This window comes from Xenopus tropicalis, chromosome 3 (assembly GCF_000004195.4).
Source record: "Xenopus tropicalis strain Nigerian chromosome 3, UCB_Xtro_10.0, whole genome shotgun sequence".
In the NCBI taxonomy this organism is placed as follows: Eukaryota; Metazoa; Chordata; class Amphibia; order Anura; family Pipidae; genus Xenopus; species Xenopus tropicalis.
In genome coordinates, this window is record NC_030679.2 from 37,564,946 (window position 1) to 37,583,744 (window position 18,799).

General features: G+C 41.4%; 1 protein-coding gene across 2 annotated transcripts; it reads right to left on the reverse strand.

The window, feature by feature from the left end:
• Positions 1–573: 573 nt before the first annotated feature.
• On the reverse strand, positions 574–14,021 carry rnf14.4 (ring finger protein 14 gene 4). Of its 2 annotated transcripts, none has more exons than XM_031898807.1 (8): positions 13,807–14,021; positions 9,940–10,110; positions 7,727–7,878; positions 5,936–6,445; positions 4,272–4,500; positions 1,885–2,054; positions 1,538–1,668; positions 574–1,368 (listed from the first exon to the last, which is right to left on the reverse strand). In XM_031898807.1, exons 1-7 carry the CDS (start codon positions 13,928–13,930, stop codon positions 1,546–1,548), a joined length of 1,479 nt encoding a protein of 492 aa, XP_031754667.1. In that variant the 5' UTR covers positions 13,931–14,021; the 3' UTR covers positions 574–1,368; positions 1,538–1,545. The 2 variants fall into 2 exon arrangements, with proteins under 2 accessions (XP_031754667.1, XP_002935316.2); XM_002935270.5 differs by having other exon boundaries at positions 13,871–13,948.
• Positions 14,022–18,799: the final 4,778 nt, after the last annotated feature.

Genomic DNA, 18,799 nt, shown 5'->3' on the forward strand with positions numbered 1-18,799 from the left:
AGCATACTGTAAGGAGAATAATTTATTATAATTTAATAAATTATATTTATTTTTTAAGAATTTTTTAAAAATAAAAAAACAGCATTTTTACTTAACATTAAGGTGAGTACTCTGGTAAAACAACTCAGATTATTCAGTATGGCTGTACTTTCTTTCCTTTTAAAGGAGATCTAATGAGCCCCCTCCCTGTTCCCTCTGTTTCACTTTGCACTCAGAGCTGTTATGTGCAATTCTTTCTGTCTATAGTATGGAGTTCAAAGAGTAGTGCCCCACAGTGACTACCATGCTGGGGAGCTCCAGTTCTGTGTGGGAGGAACATAGAAAACTTTTTGTACACCCTTTCCTTGCATGTGATTCACCCAGAGCAGGAAAGGAGCATCAGGGGATGCAATATGGCAAAAATGTGCCTGCTGCACACACCCTCCTACATAACATTCTTCTTGGCCTCTTATGTGTGGGTTCTTGTTTCATGGGAACAGGCCAAGCATAAATCATATAATTAAAAATATATAGTTCTGAAACAGATACTGCCCAGGATGTTAGTAGAATATCAGAACAGTGTTACAGTGGGGATAAAGCAGAACCATTTAATTCACTTATTTAAAGGGCAAGATGATACTACATATTTATAATATATTTATATTATAAATATGTAGGATCATCTTGCATTTCCTTTCCACAAACAAAAGGTACTTTTAAATTTATCTATATTGTATTTGACTATCCAGGGAAGAAGGAGCAACAAATAATACAAAGTGTGGAATGGTACTGATATACAGTATGCAATGACTCCAACAGGGTTCAACTGGGGTGTCCCTGCCACGGCCCCCACACCAACCCAGGCCCCCCCCCCCCCCACAGCCTGATCAAACCCCTCTCCCATCGGTATGCTTACAATATACTTTTTTTACCGCAAGTATCACTTTAAAATTTCCTTTTCAGCATACTTCGTATTTACACCTAGGATCCTCATACTGTTTGCTTTGCCTCAGCAAAATCAGAATCTTCTCCTCACAGGTAAATAAAGCAAAATCTGCAACTATGTGTACATTATACAGGCCTTGTTGCTAAAGTTATGCATGGAGACTGTTCTATTGTACCCCAGATAAGGAAACCAATATTATGGATCCCACTTATTTGCACAAATGCAAACAGATATATATCCTATGTTAATAAAAATCAGAACAAAATCTTTAAAAGTACCAATCATAAACAATTTATAAATAAATGTATAAATAAACAATTTCTCTTAGGGAAAATACATGCAATATATAGGTGCCAATAACAGTGCCATTTCTGGAAATTTAAGTACTGCTCCTCAGTCTTCATTCCATGGTTTCCCTGTCCACTTCTGCGCCACATGACAATCTACAACAAAATTAATAGAAAATTATATATAGATAATCAGCCTTGGTTCCTTTTGACTGTCTGACAGATGTCCTGTCAGCCATAAGTGTTTATCCTGCAAATTATGGGCCCTTAAAGTATCCTGTTATAACAAAATCTAAACACACAAATGAAAATCTAGAGCACTTACTGATCAAATCAGCATAATGAAGGGTTACATGAATGACTGTGCGGGTCTCCTCTGGACAGTACAACCGAGCAATTCCAACAAAAGTTCTCCTTACATGCTGTACAAAACATCACAAAGCAGCCACCCGATTTCTGTAGAAGTTAATGTACAGTGGTTACTATTAGTAAATGTATGTTTTCATAAAAACAAACAATCTCAGGTAGGAACAATATCCACCCAGTGAGCTGGAATCCTGCACTAAAGGGTTCATTGCATAACTTTAACCAAACAGAATAGTACTAGTATCATTCAGGCAAGCATGGCTCCTGCTTAGTGTTTATGACCTTGCAGTTTGTCCCTGCACTTGCCTCGATATTGACTCTGCAGTTTGGGCAACGCTTGGAATTCTTCTCCACCCATTCAAAAGACTTCATCTCCACTGCTTTAACTATCACATTCTTGCCATAGCGCTTCTCCAGTAACTTCTTACCAGCCTCATCTGCCTCCAGGTATTCCTCACGCACTAACAGAAGCTTTTCTGGGGACAGAATCAAAAGAAAAACACGTGAAATGTACTGCTTTTCTTTATCAAGTAAAAGAAATTTCCATATTGAATTGAAAAATTCTAAATGTCATGTTTATCATTATAAAAGAAACATATCAGATACATATTTTATCACAAGCGCAACAATAAAACAACAGAAAAATAATCCAAGATGGCAAATCTTCTGTCTTCTAAACAGTATGGGTGCCATATATTCATAGAGTTACCAAAACATGTGACATGTAAAGACCCCCAAATTAAAATAGTGCATACAAACATACTCAGACTGGGATTAGAAATAGGCCCTGGCATTTCAAGTGCACAAAGCCCAAACAGACCACTAAATAGTGACTGTCTATGGGATCTTACAGCAGCCCCTCTGGCATTTGCCAGAACCCACAGATTGCCAGTCTGGGCCTGCATTTTCATGGCTGTGATGGCATGGAAGCAGCTACTGCAGTTTGGCTTTTGCAAAATGCAGTTTATGTATCAGAAGAGGCAGCAGGCCACCATACATTTTTGGAAAGTGCACCTTCAGATGAATCCAGAATGGGATTATTTCTTTCTAGTCTAAACTACCAAACTGCTAAATTCAGAGGCTTTTATCAAAAGCCTTTTTAAAACATGTAATCTGAAAGTTTCAATTCATGTCCCACACGGCAAAGAGTTAAAACATCTTAAATATGAATGCCAGGGGTCTTCCAAGCAGTTTGATGCCCAGTATACAAATAATTACCTACCTATTTGACAAACACAGACCCCTAAATAACGACAGTTCATACAAATTTTTATAGTTTACAGCTACTGGGCCATTTGCAAACACAACTGAAAGTGCATAGTGCTAGTTTGGACACAAAACTGAGTGTGAATTGGCACTATTTACAAAAGGTTCTTGCAACCATACATTCTCCTAGTGACTTGGGGGCTGGGGGAGCCAATTTGACTTTCCAATCTTATTTGAGATAGTTACTTATTGCTGAATTTATTTTATGGAATACATATTGATTGTATATTTATTGCCAAGACTACAATTACAATTATTTAAAGTAGTTGGGCTAGGAAAGGGTTACTAGCATAAGCACAAAGTTCTAGGAAATGGTTAATGGGTCAAGCCTCATTTCTATGGCATGGTGTATATAGGTAGGTTACATGGCAGCCAGGCTCATTTGCCAGAAGAAGCAAATTGTTTCCACAAAACATATTGGAAAGGAAGAGTTGTATTCTATGGTGTGCTCTGGAGGTTAGTGTATTCCATTAAGTACATCTCTTATAAATAAAGTATATTTTTACATTTGCTACACTTTGAGCCAGCTTTCATGTTGCTTTTATAGTGCAAAAAGGCCAGTCTTTCCCACTTAGAAGGTATGCAAGTATCTCAGCAAACACTGTAAGATGAAAGCCAAAGTTAAATGGATCTGTTTGGTAGAGGTATAAATACTGTTCAAGTGCCTGGTCCTTTCTATACGACCATGGTTTAAGGATGGTGCCAGAAGAAAAATCATTTGTTCTGGAGGTTTTACACTCCGGTTGTACTGAGGAAGTATCCAGTAGTATGCCTTTGCAACATCTCATTCTCAAACCAAGGGTATTAATATGAAGTTGAACATGGAAATTTCACATGGGGCTAACCATATTCTTCATTTCCCAGGGTGCCACAGCCATATGACCTATGTTTTTATAAACTTTAGTCACACTTTACTGCTGTGCTGCAAGTTGAAGTGATATCACCCACCTCCAAGAAGCCGATCAGCAGAACAATGGGAAGGTAGCAAGATAGCAGCTTCCAGTAGATATCAGAATAGCACTCAATAGTAAGAAATACAAGTCTGGCTTGGGACTTGTAGCGCTGGCTCCTTCTGAAAGCTCAGACTCAGGCACAATGCACTAAGATGGCGCCTACACACCAAAATTACAGCTAAAAAAATACATTTGTTGGTTCAAGAATAAAATTTTAAATGGTAGAGTGAATTATTTGCTATGTAAACAGTGTAATTTAGAAGTTAAAAGTACACCATAAAAAAGCCCCATTTTGTCTAATTAATCAATACTTTGCTTTCATAGGGGTTTTTGGTTTATGTCTAGCAGGCCCATTTTTAATCTTTTAGCTCGAATCAAGTAGGAACTATGCATGACTATTTATGTCTTGTACTTAGTGAACCACTTTATATTTTAGGCTTTGTAAGTGCCCAACCCTTATCTGATTCCACTAACCTTGTGTTATATTACAATATGCGACTGCATGGTAGGCCAGTTTGCAGAGGGTACAGAAAGCGTACTTGCAGCTAGAACAAATGCCCATTTTGGCCCCAGGTTCCAGAATAAATGGAGTTCGGCAGTTTGGACGTGGGCAGTAGACCACATCTGCCATCAGATCCAGGCTGGACTGCAGCAGGAGACGGTCATAGCGGCTGAAAAATTCTTCCCCAACCAGCAACTTCACCTGGAAAGAAAGTGATATTCAGCTAAAGTCTAGTCACAAATTTCCATCCTGCAGCCTCCTTTATCCTTGGGTATCACATGATTATATACTAATATTTATGTTTGTCACCACACTCTTGGAAGAAGGTTGGAACATATTTATTAGGGCTCTGGCACTCGGGGAGATTGGTCGCCCTGACAAAACTCCGTTCGTGGGCGACTCGAGAGGAAACTTGCACGATTTCACTGAAATCACGCCGCCACGTATGCCATCCCACCGGCGATTTATATTTTCGTCGGTGGGATGGCATTTCGGGGAGATTAGTCGCCCGAGACACAGGAGATTTGTCGCGGGCAACTAAGAGCCCCTATTGTAATGTCAAACACAATTGCAATGCTGGTTAGCACAGATGTTTTACTTGCACCAGAAAAAGCTTTGCAACTGCTTCAATATTCTGTCAGGCCCCTAATAATTTAGTGCCCCATGTCAGTAACAGCGACACATTGCAACAAAGTGCAATAAGCATGGCATACAGTCGTTTGTGATTATGATGAAAACAAGACACAAGACAGAGTGCTATTGTAATTGCAATTTGTACAGTTAGTTTAAAGAAGGATTAAAGGACAAGGAAAGGCAAAGTCACTTGGGGGTGCTAAAATGTTAGGCACCCCAAGTGACTTAAATCGCCTACCTTTTACCCCGGGCTGGCCAAACTGCCGAAGTCTACTGCGCATGCGCCGGTCCCGGGTGCTGTTTTCTCCTAACAGGGGTACTAGGTAAGCGATTAAAGTCACTTGCAGGTGCCTAACATTTTGGCAACCCCAAGTGACTTAGCCTTTCCTTCTCCTTTAAACCTCAACAATGAATTGAGTTAGAAATGCAACACCTAGGCTCTGGGGTTCTCTTCCAGCCCAAGGCTGCCACAGTGCTTTAGCAGTAGCAGTGAAGGAGCGCAGTGTGCACAGAACACACTGAGCATGTTTGACACTCAAAAGATGGCAGAATAACATCAGAAGATTAAAAGTTGCTTCAGACAATTAAAAAGTTGAATTCAAACATTTCAGAAGGCATGGATTGTTACTGTTACAGGGCTGCTGAATCTCTGGACTGGTATAGTATATAAAATAATAGCTATATTTTTATTTATATGATTTTATTATTTATATTTGTTTTCTCCTTTAAATAGAGATAATGAGCTCTGTATAAAGGAAACCACCCTATCCTCAGCTACAGGGAGACGTTTTTTGCTAATTTGTTACAAAACAGAACAACACCAGCTGTTTATAAAACTAACTATGAGTATATCTAGCAGCAAAGTTGTATGCAGGTAATCCAGGAAATCAGCAAAGTGTTCAAGATTAATTCATCACAATTGAGCTGCAAACATACTTTATAAACACAGAATTACCGAATGTACACATACACACAAGAACAAAGAGCACTGTATATTGGTTACCTGTGCAGGTGTAGCAACAGAAGAGCACTTTGGCTCAGGACAGTTAAGAGCCTGGACCTGCCCATCCTGTATCTGAACTGTATAATAATCCTTAAGGCAGGCGTTGCAGTAGATATGCTCACACTTCTTAAAGTGAGTGCACTCGCTGCCCACCTTTTCTAAGAAGCAAATGTTGCACATATACCATTTGCTATCAAAGCACTTCTTCTGCTGAGCCTCATTAAAGTCCAAGATGCACTCAATAAGGGCAGAGACAGATTTCATATCCTGGATAGCACGTGTGTCCCAAATCACTGCTTCTGCTGGGCCTGTGGCACTACAGGAATCAGATATCCCCGAGTTATTCTTTATGCACTGTGGTCCAAACTCACAAACTTGTATTTCATATGGTGAGTTAATCTTTAGGTACTCCAGAGTCCCCTCCTTCAGAAACTGCATCCAAGCAAACAAAACAACTCCTCCTGCATATTTCTCCCATAGGTCGTCCAAGCGCTGACACAGCAGGGCAAGCTGGGATAAACAGAAATACAGAGAATTATTCATGGCTTATTGTCTATTACTTATCATCTCCATGTACCTGCAACTAGGCAACATCTAATTATAAAATTAGTTGAACTCAAACAGAGCAATCGTAACTGATTAAAAAAATGCAAAAGCACTTTTTTTTTAAAGGACAATTAATGTGCAATTAGTGGGGGTGGCAATTTGTTAGGCATTCCTCCAGTGAATATAAAAGCTAATATTGGACCCCAGTGCTTCTTATAGTGTTTCTGAAGCAAACACACATCTTTTACCAGTGCAGGACAATAGTATGTTTTTTAGTGCTTCTCTGTCAAAAACACATCAGCAAAGGCTACTTTACAAGGGAGTGATATGCCACCTAAATTATCTAAAGATTCATTGCAACTTTCTATGACCTCCTTAGGGAGTACATGGGAACAATGGGGGAAAATCCATGGCGCAACTCATAGACATGGGTGACCAGGTTACTGAAACCGAGTATAATCAAAGCTTAATCCAGTCCATCTTAAAACCAACAATGCATGACACATGTCATACCTTCTGGCTACTTCAAGGAACAGTAACATCAAAAAATGAAAATGTATCAAAGTAATTAATATAAAACGTACTATTGTCCTGCACTGGTAAAAGATGTGTGTTTGCTTCAGATAGACTATTATAGTTTATATAAAGAAAGCTGCTGTGTAGCCAGGGGGGCAGCCATTCAAGCTGAAAAAAGAAGAAAAAGGCACAGGTTACAAAGAAGATAACAGATAAGTAAAAGACCATTGTATTCTATAGGGCTTATCTGTTATCTGCTATGTACTCTGTGCCTTTTCTCCTTTTTCCAGCTTGAATAACAGCCAACATGGCAACACAACAGTTAATCTATATAAACTCTAATAGTGTTTCTGAAGCAACCACACCAATTTTACCAGTGCAGGGCAGCAGTACCTACACTTTTTTGTGTTACTGTTCCTTTAAATCACAAGGAAAGCCACCCCAAAGCACTGATGACTGCAAGGTAAGTAAATGGCAGCACAGTTTTTCCATGGATTTGTGCAGTTTATTCTAAAAAGGAGCACCAGTTAGGGCACCCCTTAGTGAAATAGGCTTCCCTTGTCCTTTATTGATAGGAATCAATAAAACTTTGATTTAACTACTTCATTTCCAGTTCTCTCTCTGAACTTCCCTATGTTTAGGAGTTGTGAGAAGCCTGCAAGGTGTGTACTTAGTTTCAATTTGTATTATCCTAGTCTTTCTGTGATTGCTGAAGCTATTTTTTTTTACCTGACTTGGAGAAAGCCACTTGCAGCTAAGTGTGAAGGCTGGAGGGTCAGTGGATGGGTATCCTGGAGGCAGTTCAAAGTTCAGTATGATAGGAGGTAGGAAAGAGACAATATACTCAAAGCTTTTTGCGTATTCATCAGATACACAGTCACCTTGGGTAAGAACAAAGTACAAAAATAATTAAAAAAACAAATATATACATATATATATCTCAAAATTTCATTAACCAAGCTAGCACAACTACAAAGTAGAAACCCTTACGCCAAAAAAATAATTGATAGGAATCCTTCTACAGCACAGATACAGCCTATACAGAGTGCCCCCAGATTAATGCTATAACCTGGACATCAATTCAATCAGCAATACAAAGTAAATAACTCTGACAGCAACTTAGACCTGTTTACATTCTGAAGTTACAGGCATGAGATCCCTTACCTGGAAACAAATTATCCCAAAATCTCCAGCTTCCCTGTGTTGCTTCTCCATAAATTCACTCACACTATTAACACCTAGCTTGAACTAACTACATATTGCTTCATTTCTACCTCCAGCCATTCATGCTTTAAAAACTAACTTGTATATTCCCCAACACCCTAGATGGACTATTGTGCATATTATAACTGGTTATATGTTGAATGAATTGTCCTTTGATTAACTGGAATGTTTATGACCACTGGAAAGTTTGTGCCACTGTTTTGTTAATCTTCCTCTCACAATAATTTTGCTGCACTTTGTCCTTATTGGTCACAGAGAGCCCGATGAACAGTAAAACATTCTGAAGTTACAGGCATGAGATCCCTTATCTGGAAACAAATTATCCAAAAATCTCCAAATTACTGGAAAGCCATCTCCCCTGAAGTCCATTTTAAGCAAATAATTTCCATTTTTAAAAATGATAAAATAGTGACTAATTGGTGACTAATTGGTGACTAAGCTGCACAATCCAATTGGGTTTATTTAATGTTTAAATGATTTTAAAAGACTTAAGGTCTGATGATCCAAATTATGAAAAGATCCCAAGCATTCCAGATTATAGATCCGATGCCTTTATTTGGCCATTAAGCACACATGGACTAGAGAAACCTCTAGCACAGTGCTGTCCAACTGGTGGCCCGCAGGCCGCATGCGGCCCGCGACCCCCCTCTGTGTGGCCCCCCACCTGTCTGGCTGCTTTGATGGCTTACCTTTGTGTAAACTTTAAATAGTATCAGTATTGGGATTAACTGGCCCCCTGCATGGTTCTCACCTCAGATTCAATCTGTAATCCCTCTGTATTGTTTAAACATTTAATCCACTGTTTTTTTCACAACTTTTAGTTTCTGCATTGTTCACCCCCTGCAGTGTTCACACCTCAGGCTCAGCCTGTAATCATCCACATTGTTCCCCTGTTCACACCTCAGACATTGTATGTAGTGCCTGGACTATGCTGCCTGTGTATATGGCACACACAGACAGCATAGGGTAGGCAAAGTAAGGCACATAGACAGTATAGGGCAGGGAGGGTATAGAACACACAGGCAGCATAGGGTAAGCATTGTATGGCACATAGGCAGTATAGGGCAGGCAGGGTATGGCACACACAGACAGCATAGGGTAGGCAAAGTATGGCACATAGGCAGTATAGGGCAGGGAGGGTATAGAACACACAGGTAGCAGCATAGGGTAGGCATAGTATGGCACATAGGCAGTATAGGGCAGGCAGAGTATGACACACACAGACAGCATAAGGGAGGCAGAGTGCTGCCTGTGTGTGCCATACTTTGCCTGCCCTATGCTGCCTGTGAGAGGTGAACCTGGCAGGGGTTTGTTCTGGGAGTTTGTTAGTAGTTGGAAACAGCCATTAAATGGTCCCTAAGGTGTGTAATTATGTTGCTGGGGGTTGCTGTGCTATCCACAGGGGAGGAGGAGGCATATGGATTTAAGGGTATGTCTTAATATGACATAATATAATTCTTTCATATATGAATAACTGTTGATATCCCCGCAGCGAGGACCAAGCATTTGGGTTTTTGCTGCACTACCACCATTGTGATAAAATAGGTGTGGTTTGAAGTGGGTGTGGTTCAAAAAAGGGGAGTGACCAAAACTGGCTTCCATTAGCGGCCCTCCACCATGTATGCTAGAGAAATTCCGGCCCTCGGCACCACAGAAGTTGGACAGCACTGCTCTAGCATGTTAGGGCACTGAAGTGGTTACCTGAATATCTGACTCACCTTTTATGGCTACGCTAAAGTTTGGAGGAAGATCTAGACAGACACATATTTTCCCTCCTAGCGCAGTCTCTGATCTCTTGAATTCATCTTCAGAGTATATACTAGCGAGTGCTAGCAGTTCATCTTCCTGCGCTTCCTTGTCTTCTTTTGCCATTGGTTGTCTGTGCAAATCTGTAAAATATTAAGCACAACATGAGCTTCCATCATCAACAGCCTCAAGAGCAAATATGTCTCCTACTATTATGGTGAGTGTAAAAGCAATTCACAGGAATTAAAAATTAAAAATATATTTTTAAAAGGGAACTAAACCCACAAAAGGACTTTATGTAAACTTAGCAAAGGTGCTTTTTTACGCTCATTTACAGTTTACATCCATTTTGCTAATAGTGGACTTCAGCATTAAATGCAGAGGCAGTTACGATGACTGATAGTCTATGTCAGTTATCCCCAAGCAAAGGCTCGTAAGCAGGATATTGCTCATTACCCCCTTTGATGTTGCTCCCAGTAGCCACAAAGTATGTGCTTATTTTTAAATCTCTAACTTGGAGACAAGTTTAAAACGCACAGAGACACAGTTTTAAAAATATATTTTTAAAAGGGAACTAAACCCACAAAAGGACTTTATGTAAACTTAGTAAAGGTGCTTTTTTATGCTCATTTACAGTTTACATCCATTTTTAAATCTCTAACTTGGAGGCAAGTTTAAGAAGCACAGAGACACAGTTTTACTCCAAGCACTTCTGCAGGCTAGCATTCCATGTGGGACTACCAAACAGCCAATCACAGCCCTTACTTGGCATCCCCAAAGAACTTTCATCATGTTTCTGTGGCTCACCAACACGTTCTACATTTGAGTGTGGCTCACAATTAAAAAAGGTTGGGAGATCCTTGCTCTAGATCTTTAAAAGCTGTTAGCAGTCTAAAAATGCTTATCTCAGAAGCCATGAAAAATAGAAAAATAATGTAAATTTAATTGCTCAGTAAGTTTCAGCAATTCATTTCTTTTAAAGCATTAGCATGGAAGTTAAATAAGCAGAACAATTTTCTCAGAAAAATCTTTCAGCCAAAAAGGAACCCAATATTGGAGACTAATTTACAAATTCACCAATGGCTATTTACAGTATTTGAGTATAACAAGAAAAACCAGTTAGCATAGCACATCGCTAAGGGCAGTGGCAAACAGGGTGACTGTGGACACTTTGGAGGCAGGCCCGGACTGGCCTCTGCCTGGGGCAGATGTTAGGGCAAATGCCCGATGGGCCTCTCTGTTTTCTCTTAAAGTGTGCTGCTCAAATCTACGATCTGTGGATAAAGGGAATGAAGTGGATAAAGCAGGCATCCGCAAACTACAGCCCGCAGGCCAGATACAGCAACCCCCACTATGATCTGATGTGAGGACACAGTGGGGAGCCAGAGCACAAAGCGGGGAGCCAGAGAATACAGGGGGGAGCGGGGAGACGCAGGGGGGGAGCCGGAGGATGCAGGGGGAGCTTGAGAACGCAGTAGAAAGATGTATTTACCCATTTTTGTTTCATTAGAATGTGTTCTTTTGGATGTGAAAATTCATATGCACTATTGGGTATTCATTTGGGTGCCTCAGTAGGCACATCGTTTGGTAAATCCATGCATATTTGGTATCAAACTGTTTAGCTTTATGGAGACATATTTGTTTGGTGAAAATGTAATGTTAGGTGATATTTATGTAACCCCTATTTGGCTATAAAATAGTCCAACCCAGGCTAGTATAGGTTTAGAATATGGAGTACATGCGACTCTCTTACACAGGATGGACCTTCGCTAGATGGAAGTGACCTGCAGAGCTACGGGGGTAGTGAAACTACAACTCACTCTAGCTGTGTGCAATGCAAATTAGCAAAGATGGATGCCAGAAGGTTCTTACAGTTGAACTATAGACAGATTTATTGTCAGAGACAAATCAATATGCAGGATTATACTCAAAATGCAGATACAGATGTTAAATGATAGTAGTAGGACAGCAAAGAGAGGATGCACACTGGTTTATCCCACCTCCTTTTAGAGTCTGGGCAGGGTAAATGCACCTGGTCAGCTTGACACCCCTTTGGAAGCAGTCAGGATAGATACCTCAGTCCTCACGTTGATAACCTCTAGCTTTAAGAGTCCTACAGCCGACTGTGGATCAGGGTTTAGATACTGCCTGTCTCCTATGTCTTAACCGTGGTCTGAGGCAACATTGACTGTATGGAAGGATACTTCCAGCTACTTTCCTTGGTGGACACGAAACTGCTCTTGCTTCCTTCCCTCTCTATCTCACTCTCCTAGAGAGTGCTCTTACAAGAGTATCTATCTAACTCAGGGATCCCCAACCTTTTCTACCTCTGAGCAACATTCAAATGTAAAATGATTTAAGGAGCAACACAAGCATGAAAAATGTTCCTGGGGTTACAAATAAGGGCTCTGATTCATGATTTGGCAGCCGCTATGTGGACTGGCAGCCTACATGAGGCTCTGTTTGGCAGTACAACTGGTTTTTATGCAACCAAAACTTGCCCAAAAGCCAGGAATTCAAAAATAAGCTCCTGCTTTGAGGCCACTGGGAGCAACATTCAAGGGACTGGGGAGCAACATGTTGCTCACGAGCCACTGGTTGGGGATCACTGATCTAACTGGTCCTTGGGGCCCTGTCCCCGACTTCTCTAGAGCAGATGGTGACTCTAGGGCAATAATGGCTTTACTGGGGCCTGTTCTGATCCCAGGCTCAGTGACCTGTTCCTGAGACATGGAGGCAGCCAAAGAGTAAGCCACACCTCCTTGCTAAACGCTATATTGGAGTGCAAGAGGTGTGGTCAACCCAAATAAACTATTAAGGCATAAGATAAGGGTGAACTACATACATGGGACTTTGCCCAATAACAGTGGAAAAAAGGAAGTAGTAGGGTTTAAAGCCATAGGGGCAGATTAACCCTATGGGTCCCTACATTTATAAGAGTAGAAGACCGCTGTGTGGTTATATGCAGTGGCGATCCTGGGGCTGCTGCCTTCTCTCCAGCTCCGAGCTTACAACTTTAGTGTTCTGCTATTGTGTTCTCTGCACTAGCAGAGCCCAATGCAAAAAATGAAATTTTACCACCCCTGGTAACTGGCTGCTCACTGCCGCCTGAAGCAACTTATTTATATATATATATATATTTTTTTTTTTTTATTTATATATATATTTTTTTGCCAGGACTGCTTTGTACTCCAGCCCAGTTTGGTGGCCACAATTCTGAGTAGATCAGGAGAGAGCACCAAACAGTCCTGGTGCCTGGAGGCATTTGTGTGAGCCCTTATCAGGTAACTTGTCTCTTGGAAATGTGGCGGTCGCACCCAGGGCGCAGGGCGTTACACTCGCATACGGAGTAGTGGGGGAGAGGTCCCCATTGCCCTGTATGGGAGAAAAAGTTTAACGTTTTGGTGCGGCGGAGCGGCATGCTGCCCCCAAATTTGTGGCGCTCTAGGCCCGGCCCTTTGTGGCCTTTCCACAAATCCGGGGCTGGGTCCAAGCTTTCAAGCAGCAGCCATGTGACCAGCACTGGTACAATATGTGCAAAATTGGGCAGTTTGGTGCTGCTCCCTTGATAATAATCACAGGCACAAAAATGACCAAATCCCCCGTTTGTCAATAACCCTTTAAAACTGTGTTTTGTTTCAATCCCAAACTCCCCGCAAAATTTTTGAACAATGATTTCCAAAGGAATATTATAGTATATTAAAATATTCTACCCCGTCAAAGATAAAATAATAAAATAAAATCTGCTCACTCAGTACCACACACCTTGATTAAAATGAACTTACTGTACAGTCAGTAACTACCCTACTGCCCCAATTCCAAAATGCCGTTATTCTCACCATTAAAAGAAAGCAACTGGTGGGGGCTGCACCATGAATAAATATCTTTCACAGTCCCACCAACCTGCGCAAATGTTTCTGTAGCAACTTCCCTTCCGGGTACAAAGACCAGCCGCACTGTCATTTCTGCGGGCTGTCAGAGAGCAACACTGCGGGATAACACTGCCACCTGCTGGCTGAGCCACTCATTTTATTTGTTGCCAAGGGAAGTAGAACAGGTATTTGTTGTGTGTTCACTGACCCGTTGTCTCTTCATTCACAGTATAAAGTATTTGCAGGTCTGAAATGTATAATGTGGGCGCTTTTCTCAGTATTTTGGGGGTGTTGGGGAAGCTTATTGTGTGCTGTGAGTTTTATATAGGTGTTGCCTGCTAAGAACTGTATGGGAGGTTGGGGAGTCATACTGGCTGATGCATTATATACTGTAGCTCCAAGAAGGGGTTGGATGGCTTTTTAGCAAGTGAGGAAATACAGGGGTATGAAAGATAGCTGGTAGTTGATGCAGGGACTATTGCCATCTTGGAATTTTCCCTCTCAGAGGCAAATTAGAGAGGGGTCAGAAACATGCTTTGCCTTCCTCTGGATCAACTAGCAGTTAGGCAGGTTATATATAGGCATAAAAAGGTCGAACTTGATTAAAGTGTGCCTTTTTCAACCTAATTTACTATATTACTATGAGAACTGTATGGGGGAATTGTTGAGAGCTGTAGCAGGTGTTGACTGCTGTATCTGGTTGGTTCCCACTGCTGTGTCAGGGGAATGCTGAGAGCTGTATCAGGGGGCCCCTTGGTATGTCTATGACCTTGGGGCAGGGTGTATGTTCCTTATATACACTGTATGTCTGACTGTGGGGCAGTGCTAGTGGGTCTATATAGACTTATGGCTGCAAAGACATGTGGGACTGAGTGTGATGGGGGCAGAATGTGGGGCCCTTGGAGGTAGCTGGAGGATGCTGGGGGGAGCTGGAGGATGCTGCAGTGGGGAGCAGCCCATAGTATGGGGACACTAGGGGTGGATCAGCAATGTTTCAGGGGGCCCTGGGCTGGCTAGCAGTGTTTTAGGGGGTCCCTGCCCTGGCGCCAATACAAAACATAACACCTGGCTACTAATGTTTTAGGAGGGCCCTGGCTACCAATGTCTGTGTGTCCTTTGTACTAATGGGAGGGGCCACTGGGGGAGGGGCCATTGGGGGACAGGGCATAGGAGGAGCCCAGAAAATTTTGTTGTGAGGGGCCCGTGATTTCTGATGGCGGCCCAGGGCTCAGTTCTCCTGCTCCAGCTATTGCTTTTAAGTATTTATACCTTAAATCTTTCATCAAGCACTGCAAATTTCTTATCTTGAATGGAGCATCTGGGAGAACTAAGGGAGGATGTAGGGGTAATAAGGCCGAGGAAAGGGGGCTTGATAAAATGCTAAGAAAAAACAGTGTAGGAAGGTGCTTGAAGAAAGATTTACACCGTTGAAAGTGGAGGGAGGGGGCATAAACACTAAAAAGGAATGGCAGGACCCAGCCAGAGGATTGACCTCAGGGGGGTTGTCAAAAAGCTGAGGGGGGAGTGCATAGGGAAAAGCAGTATGGGCAAGGAAGAGGTGCAGAAGCTGAGGGTCAATATGTAGCATGGGATGCTTGTGCTACACTGAGTCTGTCATGATATACAGGTGCCACAGTGCGTAATGAAATCCTTAGGGCCACTGTGTCTGTCTCCTGGCACACATTGTGCATGTTATGCTTTTCATGTGTGGTTTTGTAAAATGGGCCTGTTTTGGGGGCGTGGCAATAAAGTGGGCACAGTCTGAAAAAAAATTTTTGCGGTATTTTGGCAGGGTGGGTGTTGTAAAATTAATTTCTAATATTTGTTAATATGTTTGCCATCTTGAAGTGGCTTTTCTTGGGTAAAGGCAATTGTTGTAGCTGCTAGTAGGAGCCATTTTCAGTTGCTAATATGCATCAGGATCATGGTGTAAGGTGGCCACTTTGGGGTAATAGTCCGCTGGGCCTGCTCAGTGAATAAAATTACCCCATGTTTTCCCCTGGATGGTGGCCAGGTAAAAATCAAATGAAGTGCCTGTCACTGTCTTACTTACCCTTCCCAGGCCCCTAGTGCAGACTTTTGCATGTCGGGTAGCCAAATGTCGGGATTTTACTGTACTGCACATGAGCCAGGGTAAGTCTGCAGTTTTAACCTGTCGCAAGATGCAGTGTGCAGCCATTGCCAGTGTGGCACTGGGACCCTCCACAAAAAAAACTTCAGAGAGGCCCAGTACGCACAGCAACCCCTACCTACTTTCCCACCCAGCAGATGTGCGAAATTTCAGGTAGGAGAGCAGTTGGGGAAAAGGTATTTCTACAGTAGCCGCTGCAGTCTGGGCTTCCCCCTGTGACCACAGGGCCTGCTTCCTCTATAGTTCCACTGGCAATATTGACCCCTGCTTCCAGCAATCAGTATATATGTGGGATAAGCACCCTTGTGTGTACAAGTATGGGACCTGTTATCCAGAATGCTTGTGACCTGGGGTTCTCCAGATAAGGGATCTTTCCATAATTTGGATCTCCATAACTTTAGTCTGCTAAAAATCATTTAAATTTTGAATAAACCAAAATAGATTTTTTTTGCCTCCAATAAGGATCAATTATATCTTAGTTAGAATCAAGTACAAGGTACTGTTTTATAATTACAGAAAAAAAGGAAATCATTTTTAAAAATTAGAATTATTTGCTTACAATGGAGTCTATGAGAGACGGCCTTTCCATAATTCTGAACTTTCTGGATAACGGGTTTCCAGATAAGGGATCCCATACCTGTACCTGTTATTGTGAATTAGCTCTAGCTTTTCTGCTAGGGGAACTTGATAGGTGATTTTGTAATGTAGCATATAGAACTATCAAAGATGCCTCTAGTAACTATAAAATGTGGTGTGTTCCTGTCACATATAATAAAACTGCTTAGGTCGATTGTAAAACATTTTTACACAGTACTTATGCGCGATACAGTACTCTGGGCAAAGTATCTATTCAATATGGTAGCTATCTATTTGGTATACTGAGCGAGAAAAAGATTACTGGGAAATTGTTAAAGCAATTGTATTTTGAAAGAGAATAAAACAAACACACACCTTTGGCGCTCACAGAATTTTATTAAGGGCCACTCAGTGGCAATACTCTAGAACATTCTTGGATTTATGGGACAAGAGTGTAACTCAGTGCTGATAAGAATGGCTGAATTTAACCCAAACTGAATTAAAATGTGCAGAGCTGAGAGAAACCTGGAGCTGGAGGAGGCATCTAGCATGGAAGGGAGGCACAAGGGTGGAATATAGGCATAACCTTCACATGTCCCTTGTTTGCTCATCATTAACCCAAAGCAAGAGAGGAACACCAGGGAATGGAAGGCACATCCAATGTGGCACTTAGTGCTGTCCTGGATCTTCCATCCAGTGCACAAAGGGTAGGTAGTGGAGGATGTTTCAGTTCAGTGTTAGCATGCTATATGAACCCTAAAATAGATTCTGTAAGTGAGATATACCAATAGAGCTATATATGACAAGCACTGGTGGTATAATGGGGGTCACTGAATTGTTAGTGGGGCTAAAACAGATGAATACATATCATTTAAAGGAAAAGTAACACTAAAATATTTTAAGTAAAAAAGCTATTCTACCCTGCACCAATAATTGCCCTATCTTGCAAACCACTTAGTATTTTAAATGCTTTAAGCCAAGTTTTAGCAGGTATTTTCTATTAAAATACTAAGTGGTTTGCAGGATAGGGCAGTTATTGGTGCAGGGTAGAATAGCTTTTTTACTTAAAAAGTTTTAGTGTTACATTTCCTTTGAACAGCACCATTATAGTGTTATGGTGGAGGTGAGGCACCAGGTATATCATCACCATCCCATTCCTTTCAAACGGAAAAATGTAAGTGAGTGTGATTATCTTGCATTTGCTTTCCTTAAACATACAATAACTAATAAATAAGGTATATTGTACCTGACTGTCAGTCAGTATATGGTACCTGACTCTACTCCCCACCCCCAAAATATAATTATAATTATATAATAAACTCTACAACTGACATCAGGTTGTATGTAAGCCACTGGTTCTAAAGGAGAGAGTGATCCTCTTCCTTCTTCTGTCTTCGTGACACATGCGCAGTAGAGTGAAAAGCCGAACTTTAACAAGAAAGTCGGCATGTGTCAGCCCCAGGATTTGGAAGAACAAAGACAGACGGAAGAGGATTGCTTGTTTGCAGCTACCCCGGGCCACTGCAATTACAATCACTGGGGGGTGCCTAACATTTGGCACCCACCAGTGATTTTACCTTTCCTTCTCCTTTAAAGGTGAACAAAATATTCCATCACTGCAAAGTTCCAATTAGTTAGGAACTCCCACAGTGACTTTAATTAATAACCTCTTATCCCAGGCTTGTTTGACTCTTCTTTAAAAGAAACAGACACAGTGTATTTCCTGCAGAGTGCGTCACTAGGCCTTAGATGCTGATGGTAGTGGCAACTAGTGCAGGAAGGTTCCCAGGCTGTTTAAGAATATAAAAAATTGAGGCTAGGTCTGCCTCATGTTTGTTTCTGCTCTAAGCACTGAATGTAAGGTTTTGTAAAAGGGCGCGCCCATCACTTGCAGCAACTGTTTTATTGTACCTCTGATTAGGCAACCAACATGATGGTTCACACCAGTGTGCAAAAAGGTGTATCCAATGAAGGCAAAGAATGGACTTTAAAGGAACAGTTCAGTGTAAAAATGACACTGGGTAAAATGGATAGACTGTGCAAAATAAAAAATATTTGCAATAAAGTTAAAAAATGCAATCTATAAAGGCTGGAGTGAGCAGATATCAAACATAATAGCTAGAATACTACTTCCTGCTTTCAGCTCTCTAAGGTCTTAGTTAGTCACTGACTTTAGGGAGGGCCACATGGGACATAACTGTTCAGTTAGTTTGTGAGCATGCAGGTCAGATTTAAAGGGGAACTATCATGAAA